The 13,849-nt window shown below is 33.3% G+C and overlaps 1 protein-coding gene across 2 annotated transcripts in view; it reads left to right on the top strand.

The window, feature by feature from the left end:
- Window positions 1-13,042, top strand: part of MANEA (mannosidase endo-alpha) — an 88,720-nt gene extending 75,678 nt beyond the window's left edge. For both annotated transcript variants that reach the window (XM_020998284.2, XM_078155232.1), the window contains 2 exons: window positions 77-153; window positions 3,445-13,042. In XM_020998284.2, coding sequence (XP_020853943.1) covers window positions 77-153; window positions 3,445-4,081 — 714 coding nt within the window. In that variant the 3' untranslated portion in view covers window positions 4,082-13,042. The remainder of the gene's footprint in view (window positions 1-76; window positions 154-3,444) is intronic.
- Window positions 13,043-13,849: the final 807 nt, after the last annotated feature.

The following is a 13,849-nucleotide window of genomic DNA, read 5'->3' as shown; positions in this document are numbered from 1 at the left end:
GACTTTGAGCTATTCTGGACTTAATAGAAATTTTCCATTTTACCCCCCATAATATTCTTACTGGTTTTTTTTTTAGGTTACTTTCCACATTGAACCATATAAAAATCGAGATGATCACAGTATGCACAAAAGTATCAAGTACATTATAGACAAGTGAGTTTCTTTAATAATTATTATTATTGTTTGCTCTTTTACCTTCTCTTATAACAAGCTAATATTACTTAATGATATTTGAAGTTATAGATGCAGGAAAACCTTATGACAAAATGCAACACCCATTCCTATTAAAAACACTAGAGGCATAGGAATAAATGGAGTCTTCCTTCAAATGATAAGTAGCATCTACCTAAAACCATCAGCAAGCATTATATGTAATGGGGATAAGCTAGAAGCATTTCCAAAAAGGTTGAGGATAAAATAAGGATGTCCATTATCACCACTGTTATTTGATATGGTACTAGAAACATTAGCTTTAGCAATAAGAGAAGAAAAAGAAATTAAAGGTATTAGAATAGGCAAAGAAGAAACAAAGCTATCACTCTTTGCAGATGATATGATGATATACTTAGAGAATCAAGTAAAAAACTACTTGAAATAATAACTTTAGCAAAGTTGCAGGATATAAAATAAACTCACATAAATCATTGGCATTTCTATATATTACTAACAAAGCCCAACAGCAAGAGATAGAGAAATTCCATTTAAAGTTACTATAGATATTGTAAAATATTTAGGAATCTACCTGCTGAAACAAAACCAGGAACTATATGTACACAATTACAAATTACTTTTCACACAATTAAAGTCAGATGTAAATAATTGGAAAAACATCAGTTGCTACTGGGTAGGCCAAGCTAATATAATAAAAATGACAGTGCTACCTAAATTTACTTACTCAGTGCCATACCAATCAAACTACCAAAAAATTACTTTATAGAGCTAGAAAAAATAATAACCAGATTCATCTGGAGGAACAAAAGGTCCAGAATATCAAGGGAACTAATGAAAAGAAATGCTAGGGAAGGTGGCCTAGTCATACCAGATCTTAAATTGCATTATAAAGTAGCAATCATCAAAACTACTTGGTACTGGCTAAGAAATAGAGTGGTGGATCAATGAAGTACACAAGACACAGCAGTCAATGACTATAGTAATTTACTGTTTGGTAAACCCAAAGACCCCATCTTCTTGGATAAGAACTTACTATTTGATAAAAACTGCTGGGAAGACTGGAAAAGAATATGGCAGAAACTAGGCATAGACCAACATCTTATACCATATGCCAAAATAAAGTCAAAATGTGTTCATAATTTAGATATAAAGGCTGATACTATAAGCAAAATGAGACCACAAGGAATAGTTTACATGTCAGATTTATGGAGAACAGAAGAATTTATGACCAAACAAGAGATAGAGAACATTATGAAATACAAAATGGATAATTTTGATGACATTAAATTGAAAAGTTTCTGCACAAACAAAAGCCAATGCAACCAAGATGAAGAGGGAAGCAGAGAACTGGGAAATAATTCTTACAACCAGTGTCTCTGATGAGGGCCTCATTTCTAAAATATAGAGGAGAATAAGTCAAATTTGTAAGAATATAAGTCATTTCCCAGTTGATAAATGGTCAAAGGATATGAACAGGCAGTTTTCAGATGAAGAAATGAAAGCTACCTATAGTCATATAAAAAAATCTCTAAATCACTATTGATTAGAGAAATGCAAATCAAAACAACTCTGATTGGCTATCACAAAACAGGAAAGTGATAAATGTTGGAGAAGATGTGGGAAAATTGGAACACTAATACATTGTTTATGGAGTTGTGAACTGATCCAACCATTCTGGAGAGCAATTTGGAACTGTGCCCAAAGAACTATAAAAATGTGCATACCCTTTGACCCAGCAATAGCACTTCTAGGGCTGTATCCCAAAGAGATCACAAAAATGGGAAAAGGACCCACATGTACAAAAATCTTTAAAGCAGCTCTTTCTATGGAAGCAAAGAATTGGAAATTGAGTAGATGCCCATCAATTGGGGAATGGCTGAACAAATTGTGGTATATGAATGTAATGGAATACTATTGTGCTACAAGAAATGATGAGCAGGCAGACTTCAGAAAAACCTGGGAAGACTTGTATGTAAGTGAAGTAGAACCAGGAGAATATTGTACACAGGAACAGCCACATTATGAGATCACTAACTTTGATAGATTTAGCTCTTCTCAGCAGTGCAAGGGTCTAAAACATCTCCAAAAGACTCATGATAGAAAATGCTATCCACATCCAGAGAACGAACTATGGAGTCTGAATGCAGATCCAAAGCATACTATTTGCTCTTTTTTTTTTCTTCTGTGTTGTTTTGTTTCTTCTTTCTTGTGGTTCCTCCTGTTGGTTCTAATTCTTCTTTACAACATGACTAATGTGAAAATATGTTTATTAGGAATGTATAAGTTTGTGGAAGTAAATGTTGAAAAATAAAAATTATTTTAAAAATAAGATTTGAAGTTGTTTTCACAGTCTGCAACAAAATTATTTGCTATTTAATTAATTTTCCATTATAATTTGTGAACCATCTCACAAATGACAAAGTAAAACATTTCAGAAGGACTAAAACATTCAGTTATAGTATCAGTCCAAGCAATGGGGCAGTTAGGTGGCACAGTGGAGTACTGGGCCTGAAGGCAGATCTGGGCTCACATACAAGCTGTGTGACTCTGGGTAAGTCTCTTAACCCTATTTGTCTCAGTTTCTCATCTGTAAAATGAGCTGGAGAAGGAAATGGCAAACCACTCTAGTATCTGCCCAGAAAGCCCCAAATGGGCCCTCTAACAGTTGGACATAACTGAAACAACTAAACAACAACAAAATGAATGCAAGAAAGCTACAACTGGCTTTATCATTTAATTTATTTAGTAAGTTCTTTAGACTTCTCCTTTTGGAAGAACATTTTTCAATGTTTTTGTCTTCAGATTAGTGTACTACTAACAATTCTACCTTTTCAAAAAATGCATCACAACATGGTATATTGACTGCTGTGGTACAAATTGAAGGATTTATAGTGTAATCATTTAAAATCACTCCAAGTGCAGGGAAAAAGAAATTTCTATTTCTCCTCAAAGGATAAGAGGATATAATGGATATATCATGCTCTTACAAAGAACCTAATCAGCCCTAGTAGAGTATTTTAAAATATTAGCAATTTTAGTTTCCATGTTTGCTTAAGGATTATTTATGTATAATTTTGTTATTTATTGATATATCTGAGATCTAATTTGACTCTATGAAAAATTTAAAATATAATGATGTAGCAGCTTTTGGATGAAAGATAAGAACATTGGCTTTAAAATGCCCTGGTAATCAGGTTGGTAAGAAAAAAATACTTTTCTCTCATTAGTTATTTCTGACTATTTACATTAGTATTGTATATGTTTGTTTTCTAGATATGGAAGCCATCCGGCTTTTTACAGGTATAAGACCAACAGTGGCAGAGTCTTGCCCATGTTTTATGTGTATGATTCTTATTTCACGAAGCCAGAAACCTGGGCCAATCTTCTAACTGCCTCAGGGCCCCTGAGTATTCGTAACACTCCCTATGATGGATTGTTTATTGCTCTTCTTGTAGAAGAAAGACACAAACAGGAAATCCAGAGAAGTGGTTTTGATGGAATTTACACATACTTTGCCACAAATGGCTTCTCTTATGGCTCATCACATCACAACTGGGCAGATCTAAAAGCCTTTTGTGACAGCAACAGCTTACTGTTTATCCCGAGTGTGGGGCCAGGATACATAGACACCAAAGTCCGACCCTGGAACAACCACAACACTCGGAACCGAGTCAATGGGAAGTACTTTGAAACTGCTTTCAGTGCTGCTTTTCAAGTGCATCCTGATGTTATTTCCATCACCTCCTTTAATGAGTGGCACGAAGGAACTCAGATTGAAAAAGCAGTTCCCAAGAAAACTGAACGCATAGTATACCTTGATTACCAGCCTCACAAACCAGGTATTTATCTGGAACTCACTCGTAAATGGTCCGAAAAATACAGTAAGGAAAAGGAACAGTGGCTTGCGTGAAATGAATCCACTAGCCGTTTTAACATACTTAGTCCAAAGTGTAGTCATAATAAAAACAGTCCAACATATCAGATTATGCACAATATTTTGTCAGGTCTACAGAACAAATCTTTAAGTCAACATGCATTATTCTTGTATCTTTATTAGAATGAATATTGACTTTTGTAAAAGGTTGAAATAGCAATATTGTTACTGTCAACTTCTTGGAGGTTGTATTTTGAAAGTATTTGAGAAAAAAAGCTGTGCAATTTTTTATATTCTGTAAATTAGATTTAACTAACCTAAGATAATTTGTGAAACACTTATGTACAATATTAGCATAGTTTGTATCATTTAGGTCTGAAAATGAAATTTAGCTTTTATGACAGTTTAATTTTTATTTTATAGCCCATTGTGCAGAAAGTAATTAGCATCTAATTAGAGGCTACTTACTTCCTGGACACAGAAACCAGTTTTGGTTTGTCTGTGGTAGAAATCACTGTGGTAGAAAAAAGCAAGGTACTATAAAAGAATTGTTAATGTATGTGTTTCCTTTTTCAGTTTTGAAAGCCATTTCCCTCCAGTCACTCGGCTGGCTAACTTCATTCCTTCTTAAGAATTGAGGCTATTGGTTACTGGAACCAAAAATAGCAAAAACATTTCTATAAGATACAACATACACATAATCTGTTCCATAAGTTAGCATTACTAAATCATTGTTAAAGATAAAGGGCCCTTTCTGCATAGCTCGATGTATATTGTCATTTTGCCATTTTCTAAGTACCTATGCTATACTGTATGCTATGCAAGTCGTAAATGCCTTCTCTGTGGCAGAAAAGGTTTTATTTGGGGTCTTTAATATCCTGAATTTTAGATATAAAATGATTAGTAAAATACCATATATAAGTTTATCTCTGTCATATATACATCTATATGTATAGATATGCATGTAGATGTGTTTTTTAAAGCGGTGCAAATAGTACCAAAAAATCATTTTTTTCCTAGACTGTGGTATCTATCATGTTTTATTATTCTTGTTCCTTAGGGATTGAATTCAGCATTGAGATTTTAAATTAGTCTGAATGTAAGACTTCTTTTTTTCCCACATATCTAATTCATGTAAAACTTGAGTACAGCCTGTAGTCAGCATTTATGTATATATTATTTTATTTTCAACTCTAATTTTAAAGGCACAGTCCATTTTAGGAAATGGCCTATATACAGATTGATATGATACTGTATAAAATTATTTAAATGTACATAGAAAAAACTGAGTAAAGAATTTGGATTAATTTTATTTTGACAATTTTACTTTTACCCAAGTTTAGTTTTATTGTGGTAAGAACAAGAATAGTGTTAATCCTTTTAATATATAGAAATATATCTGCAACTTAGTACTTGGCACTTTCATAGCACCTTTAATCTGAGAATTAAAACACTTAAATATTGAGATATGTGGTTATTAACAGTAGATGTTTGCTATTTAAGAATAACCTGTTGTCAGATATTAATCACTCATAGTATTGAAATTCATCTATTAACTTACCACCAAAACCAGGATGTCAAAATGCAACCTTAACTAGTACTATAACCCCAGTCAGCAAAATATACTGAATCCGCTGTCAGAACAATACAGTTAAAGTTAAATGTAGAATCTCATATAGGGGAGAAGAGATGAGAATCAAATAAAACAATAAACAATAGGTCATCCAGAGTATCAGTATTTGTCTTTGAAAAGAAGTTAGAAACACACATTTGGATACAGAGGCAAACACATCATGAGCCTCAAGGTAGCTTGTTCTGGATTTATCTGGGCATGTAGAGTAGGAGGTAATGATAGGGAGGTTATCACAGATAATTGAAAAATGAACAACAGTGTAGTCTAGCTTAATCACTTTTACACGTTTCTTCGATATATAGGGATGTATCCAGTGCCTTCATCACACCAGAAAAAATAATAGACTGCTGTATAAATTAGAAGAACATAGTAATTGTAGCAATAATAATGATGATAGCTGATATTATTCTAATGCTTTACAGTTTGCAGAATGCTTTACGTACCTTATTCATTTTATCCTCACGAAGACCTGTGAAGTAGGGAGTACAAGTGTTATTATCCCCATCTTATAGCTCAGAAACAGAGATTTAGAGAAATTAAGTGGCTTGATCTTACATTTTCTCACTCCAAATCTAACAATCCTTTCACTGTACCACTGTGCCTCCCAATAAAGCAGAACCTTCCATTAAATGAAATTACTTTATGAATTCCATCTTTAGGAGAAAGAAATTACTCTAACCCCACTCCCCCCCAAAAAAGCTACTCCAAATCCAAATTCTGTATTAATTTTTTAAAGTTACTTGCAGGTTATCAATACAGGTTTAATTTGTGCTATATTTTTTCTACAACTACAAGATCATGCATTAAATTTTTATATTCTGAGTGACAGTTAATCTTCAACTTTCACAGGGGTGGCATTCCTATGAAATGACATGAAAGTCATAAATGCAAATGTTGACACATTGAACCTAAGACAAATAGGGAGTTAGGTTCCCACAACCACCAAAAACTCTAATCTTTCATCAGACATTGCTGACAATACACTTTTCTGCATACAGTTATTTATTTATTTATTGGTTAGGCAGTGGGGTTAAGTGACTTGTCCAAGGTCACACAGCTAGTAAGTGTCATGTGTCTGAGGGCGAATTTGAACTCAGGTCCTCCTGACTTCAGGGTCAGTGCTCTATCCACTGCTCCACCCAGCTGCCCCCATACCATTCTTTATAGCAAAACATTAATTCTTATAACATGTACTTTTCCTAACCATGAAATAACCAATAAAATGAGGTACACAAAACAAAATTGGTAGTATGCAAAACGTTTTTCTCACTAGTAATTCCCTAGAATTCTGTGACCTTTTGCACCAACATCTCAATTTAAAAACTAACATTGATTTCAGACAGTATTCAGTTCTTATTACACATGAAGTCTGCAGTACTATAAATACTGTACCGCAAACACAATTCTTAAGACTAAAACTTTTTTTAATCTGAACCTTGCCTTCTGCTGTGTCAGGTGGCAGTGTGAGGGTGTTGGGTGGTATACTTTCTTCCTTTTTATGGGTGTAATGAATCATTGATTCATTAACACCAAACTCGCAGACAACATTCTGGGACAAAGTTTACCTAATGCTTTTATTTTTTCACTAATACAATTATAGACTTGAGCTTTAGAGCCCAACAGACATGTTCTACGCTTTGGAGGCAAAATTCAAACACAAAACTTGAATTTTAAAGGCAAACAATGAAATATGCAACAAATGCACAGGGAACTCTTCAACAGTAGTGTGAACAAGACCAGTGAAGCTCTTAATAGGATACCAGCAGCTCCACAAACTTGCATGCATTGTACCTCTCTTTTTTTTCTCTGCTACACATAACTATTAATGTGTGTGGTTGCCAATGCAGAAGTAAAAAGGGGGTTACCAATAACATCACACAAATGTTTGAAATCATGAAAGTTAAACCACAAATGTTGAGAATTGACTGTATAACCTTGAGGCAGGGCAGGTTTCTCAGTCAACAAAGAAGGTTTCAGAGTGTTTCCTTAATTTTGTTCACTAAGGCAGAGGTAGGGAATGAATTTTTTTTTAAATTTTCAATAAACAGGGTTGAAACAAAAAGAGGTTTCAAAAGAAGCCAGTTAAATAGAATATCCCATTCCACCCAGCACTTCCATTAAGACAGTTTATCACAAACTATTATAATATTGAAATAATTATGTATTAAGTAAACCCATTTATTTAATCTATTAAAAAAAACCTATTTCAATGACATTTAAAAAATTCAGTGGAGCCAGTATAGCACATTTGAAAATTAGGAAACAAAGTGTAGGCTAAAGAGAGTCAGTGTTAAGGAGGCTGGAGACATGACTCCAGGTCCTAGCACTTCCACTGACTGTGACATTAGACAAGTCCCACTTAATTTTCTGACCTCTGTTTGCTTATCTACAAAAAGGAGTTCAACTATATGATCTAGTTTCAAATCTAAAATTCTGTGTTTTTAACCCTACTATTTGTGTGCCCTCCCTGGAAAAAATAAATATTTGCTATTGGCTCTGTGTATAATACAAATATATATTTCATATTTGGAAGATGCCTTAATGCTTCCACATTGCAGCTTCTGCTCTGTAACCCTTTGTGTCATTTCAGTTAGATTTCTAAATTATTGTAGTAGCTTAGCACAGGGGTTTTCACACTTTTTGAAATTATGGAACATGTATTTTTGTTCCAGTATTTCCATGGGTATATAACTTCATCATTATTGGTGTGTCCTGTTTCCATATAAATCACAACCCCATTCTAAGACTCAGAAGTTAAATGGTCTAAAAGAGATGTGATGATTGAAATCCCATTACCCCATGACCAACCTGGTGATAACTTCTGTACTAGAAGTCCTCCCAGTTTGGAAAGACCTACCACATTTTGTGGACATGGGAATGGATAGGGCTTTATATTCATATAAAAAGAATTTATAAACCTTGTTAAAGAGATTAAGTTTTAATGGCAAAAAGTGCAAAATTTATGGTAAATAACACTCAATCCACAGGAGGATCATTCTAGAATAATAAATATATGTGTGTGTGTGTGTGTGTGTGTGTACACACACACATGTATTCATAAAGTAGGATCAAAGGCAAGGGTTGTAGGGATATTGTACATTTTCTCTTTATGTTCCTTATTTGGGTCACAGTAACACAAACATAATAAATTATTTTGCTTGTACATAGTAACAAGTATCTTCCTCTTCACTTTCTGCTGTAGTTCTTAGTTGTACTTGTAAGCAAGGGCACTACTATTATTTGAAGCTGAGGAAATAACTTGGAGGTGTAAAGGGCGGGAGGGGAGACCAGCATCCAGATATCATAGTCTTACTTGAAGTAAGGGGAAGGGCAGAAGAGGGGAATACTAGTGATTTCTCATGCAAAAAAAAAAATCTAAAGCCTGGTTTCATTTTGCACAATATAGTCCCATGCTAACTTGTGCAAAGCACTAGGTAAAGCAGGATTTTTCAAATTCTTTAGTCACAGCTGCTTTATATTTCAGGAGGGTAAACCCTGATTTGTTTGTTTTTTTGCTTTTAACAGTTTGAAAAAGGCTGAGCTACAACCATGCCCTGGCTGTACAGGAGCTATGCTAAGATGATTAGTCATACTAAGATGAATTTCAGTCATAAAAGGGACCTTTGACACCACCTAGTTCATTCCTGTCATTTTATAGATGATGAAACATTGTGTCTTGTTCAAGATTATGTAGGTAATAAGTAGCAAAGCCGATACTACAGCCACATTTTCCTAATTCTCATTGAGGTTCAGTGCTTTTTACACAATACCACTGCAAAATTTTAACTTCTTATGGAGAATTCATACTATTCATTTTAACTAACACATCTTCATCCCCTGTGTTCTCCAATGTATCTCTGAGCATGTTTCATTTTTACTGGTGTATATAGTCTTCAAGGCATGTAACACTTAGATTAAGGCTACCTCTATTTTCTTAGTCTTCTCTGAGATTTTTAGTGATAAGCTAGTGAGAAATGAAAAAGAATATTTTCTGGTAAGCCATTTACCTAAAATAAAACAGTACTGTAGAGTTTCATAACCTTGAAAGTATGTCAGATTGTTTTTAATATAAACTTGTTTGTAGTTTGAAGTTTTGCCATTTCCCTAAAGTTAATTAGGCCCCCACAAAATCCTATTGTGACCCAGTTGTCACCATGTTGATGACTTGGTGTGGCTAAATACTCTTAAGAGAATCAAGTATTGTAACCCAAAGTTTTAAAAACATCTGTTAAAATTTTTTTTAATTTTTTGAAAAAGAAAATCAAGTAAACAAGAATTTCATTGCTTTGTTCCCCTTCCAAAAAAAATAAATTCTTAAATCATAAGATGATGAATTTAGAGCTAGAAGAAACATTAGAGATTATCTAGGCTAACCCCTTGTCTTATAGATGAGGAAACTGAGGCCAAGAGAATAAATGATTTACCCAAGGTGATGCAATAGGTAATAAGTGACAGAAATATGATTCGAATCCAGTTCCTCTTCATATCCAGTGTTTTTTCCATTGGATCACACACTGCCTATCAAATCAACAGATAGTTGAAAGGATACTATCTAGTTAGTACTTTATTCCTTTAATCAGCAAATATTTTTTCCAACTCCTGCTACGTGAGGCCCTGTGACAGTGCTATGTGAGGCACAAAGAATAAATCATAACTATAGTACCAAGTAGAATATAAGAGAATTAAAAAGTGCTGTGGAAACTGAAGAGAAGATAACTTCCATCTGCAAAATATAGTGTGGTCACATCTGTTCATCTTTGATTGGATTTATTAAAGTAGCTACTACCAATATTGGTCATTGCTGAAATAACCACTGGAACTCTGACAGATAATAATTGTTTTATGAAATGCTCTGAGCTTTAATGAAAGTTATTCTTCAAGGGAACTAATGATCACACTCTGAATTGATACCAGTTTAATAGTTTAGATTTCCTTGGAAATCAGTATGTACTTCCTTCTTAGAGATTTTAGTGAATATTTTCTCCCAAGTCATGTTTCATTGATTCTTAGGAAATTAAGTTTATAAACTATTTCTCAGGTATTCTCTGCAGCATGTTTTTCAAACAACATGGTTTTAAGATTTCTTATATGACACATGAATAGGATAATGAAATTTACTTCATTTATTTAAATTCATTAGATTAGCTTTTAATACAAAATAGTAGATTAACATAATTAGGCTGTAATAGCACTCCTAGTAACTGTTCATGTTTTTAACACGTCGGGTTTTCTACTGTAGGTAACTTGCTGGTATAGCAGACAATGTTTACTAGTCCCTTTAAGATAACCTTGGAATCTACTATAACCACTATTTCTTAGATCCTTTAAAATAGAGCTTTAAAAAAAGATTTGATGTTTATATGTAATATGAATTTCACTGTATAGATGAACTAGTTTATTATATCATTTTTTTATCTTACTAACAGTACAGGGCATAAGTATTCTACTTATGAGATATGGGATACTATTTTTTATGTATAAGTTTCTTTTTGATTGGTGATTAATTACCAAGGAGTAACAGCATATACCTTTTAATTTACTCTCCTTACTTAAATATGCAAATATTGACAGGCATATCAAGTTTCACTGTGCACAATTATTTTATCATTAGTTGTTTAGAAAAAAAATCTAATGTCTGGGACTTAAGTTTTTTAATTTCTGTTGATAAACTTTATCAATCCAGTGGACCTGAAGTTTTTTTCAGGATTTGACATTTCACATCAAGCTGACTTATAATAAACCATCTTAAATGCCAAGCAAATCCTTTACCATGTACTTTCTCAACAAATCTGGTCCATTTTACTAAGCATATATGCTGGTCTTTATTCCTCTAGAACCTATAAACACATTCCTGCACTGGTGATTCCACTTCCAACATTTCAATTCAGATTAAAGGGCACTCCCATGTTAGAAGAGTAATGTATCATTTTAAACCAGCACATTTCTATCATTTTAGCAGTAGTTATGATACTAAAATGACAACTTAGCTTCTTCCAAACCTAAGATCTTTTAGGTATCAGTAACTCTGCATTAAAAAAACAAAAGCGATCAAAAGAAAATAAAGTAATTCACACCTTGTTATGTATCAGTGATTTCACCTAAATATTATAGAGTTTAAAATAAGGTATTGTTCTTGCAGTTTTAGGTGTGATTTTGCCTTAATTGCATTGGTGAGTTATTTTTCCTTAAGGACAAAGGAACCTAATAGTACTGTTGGTTACTTTATACTCTAGCTTGCAAGGAAGAGTGCTTGCTAAGGCACATGATTAAAAACATTAAAGTTTTTATTTAGTCTCATTTTTCAGTAGTGTTATTTGAAACTAGGGCATTGATGACTAATCTATATTTTAAGGGCTAAAAAATCAGGTAGTTTTTGCAGCCAAAGCTTACTAAAATCAAATAAAATGCATATATTTTCAACTTGCATGATCCAATTTTGTTTTTAAAAGTATGTTAGATATTTCATTCTTGTCTGAGTGAACTAGAAGTCAAGACCCATTGAGAGGTGGTCAGACTGAAGTATTTATATCATTATACTGCATCAGATGTACCATTGTCAAAAAAAAGTAGGGGAGGGATTCACTTAGAATTATGATATATAATGTTTGTTACTATATGTGTTAGTTTTTTCTGTCTTTAAGGAAGAATAGGTTAGAACACTCTTGCTTTAAGTTAAAGGCCACTTCAAAGCTTCCAGAAGGTAGAAAACAGGAAAAATGTGGTCTACAAAATAAGTAGGAGTTGTAGATTTAGAGCTGGAAAGGACCTCAGAGTTCATCTAGGAACGAGGGAGATGAGGAAAGTAAGGTAAATAGCAGCACCAGAATTGAACTCAGGTTCCTCTGACTCCATATCTAGTACTCTTTACATTATACTGCCTATAAAATTCAGAAAACAACAGTTTAAATCAATCCCAGTCCATGACTATGTAATATTTCAGTTAAATGTCTAGGCATAATCAGACCATACATTATTATATTGAGTGAGCTATCATGTCTAATAAAATTTTTATTATTTTTGAGGCAGCCAGTGCACAAGTCTAAAATTTAGATGGAATAAGATTATAATTAATGTAATTACATTCCAGAAAGCATGTATCTTTGAGTTTCACTCTACCACTAAAATAAGTAACACAGAAAACATGGAATATTCCTATGTTTAAGTATTTATTATATGGTAATGTTATATTATGCATGTCTCAGAAAATGCAAAAAGAAAAAATAAACACAATCCCTGGAGTTTGAAACTGCAAGATTAAGAATATTTTCCAATATATTTTATTTGTTATGTAATTACTGAGCAAATGGAATTTTGTTCTTTATTTATGCCTGCCTTTGCTAAATAAAAGAGATATCTTCATTAAATTGTTGCTTGTGGCTTGGGTTTTATGAAATCAGATTTCTCTGAAAACACTCAGTTGAAATTTCCTTTTTCCTCAGGGAAATTGTACTGTATGGAATGTCAAGGAAAATATTTCATTTCCTTTAGGATTTCAAACCCAAGGAAGCATAGATTTTTGTCATCTTGGGACATAACAAGTAGTGGTATAGTGTATTTTCTTTGATAAGATTGGAATTGTCAGTTGACTGTGAAAGAATAATTAATTTAGAAGATGACTTAATCACCATTTTAGAAATGGTTTATTGATTCGTGATCTTGATGTGTGTTGTATTTTCTGTAAAATATAAGTGAAAGAAGGGATCATTTAGAAGGAAAATGGTATTGAATCCTGACAGCAGCAAGTAAGAACATAAGGCATTTAGGCCCACTTTGTGCCAGGCAAGGAGGGTAACCACTCAGCATAGGTGCCGGCTCTGGGTGAAGCATCTGGAGATCCCACTCCTGTAGGGGTAATACTGAGCTGTCTCTAATCAGTTGCCTGCCACTTGTCTGAAATTTGAAGTCAAGACTTTACCTTTCCCTCCAGGTATACCTATGCCAGAAACTTTGACCTGGTAAAAACTGTCAAAACAATGAAGCAAAAATTTTAATAGCATTCATTTAAAAATTAATTTATATATTTATTAAGCTTACCTGACTTCAGTAATTTTCAATGTATCTTCATCATTTTATGTCAGTCTGAGAATGTGATTTCATGTTAAAATGCAAATTGTAGGTTGAGGGTAATGGAACTAACAGTAGAAGAGACTACTTCCTTTATGAAGTTAGAA

This window comes from Phascolarctos cinereus, unplaced genomic scaffold, assembly GCF_003287225.1.
Source record: "Phascolarctos cinereus isolate Bilbo 61053 unplaced genomic scaffold, phaCin_HiC Scaffold_5;HRSCAF=322, whole genome shotgun sequence".
Taxonomy (NCBI): Eukaryota; Metazoa; Chordata; class Mammalia; order Diprotodontia; family Phascolarctidae; genus Phascolarctos; species Phascolarctos cinereus.
This window is presented reverse-complemented; position numbering and strand designations above follow the sequence as displayed.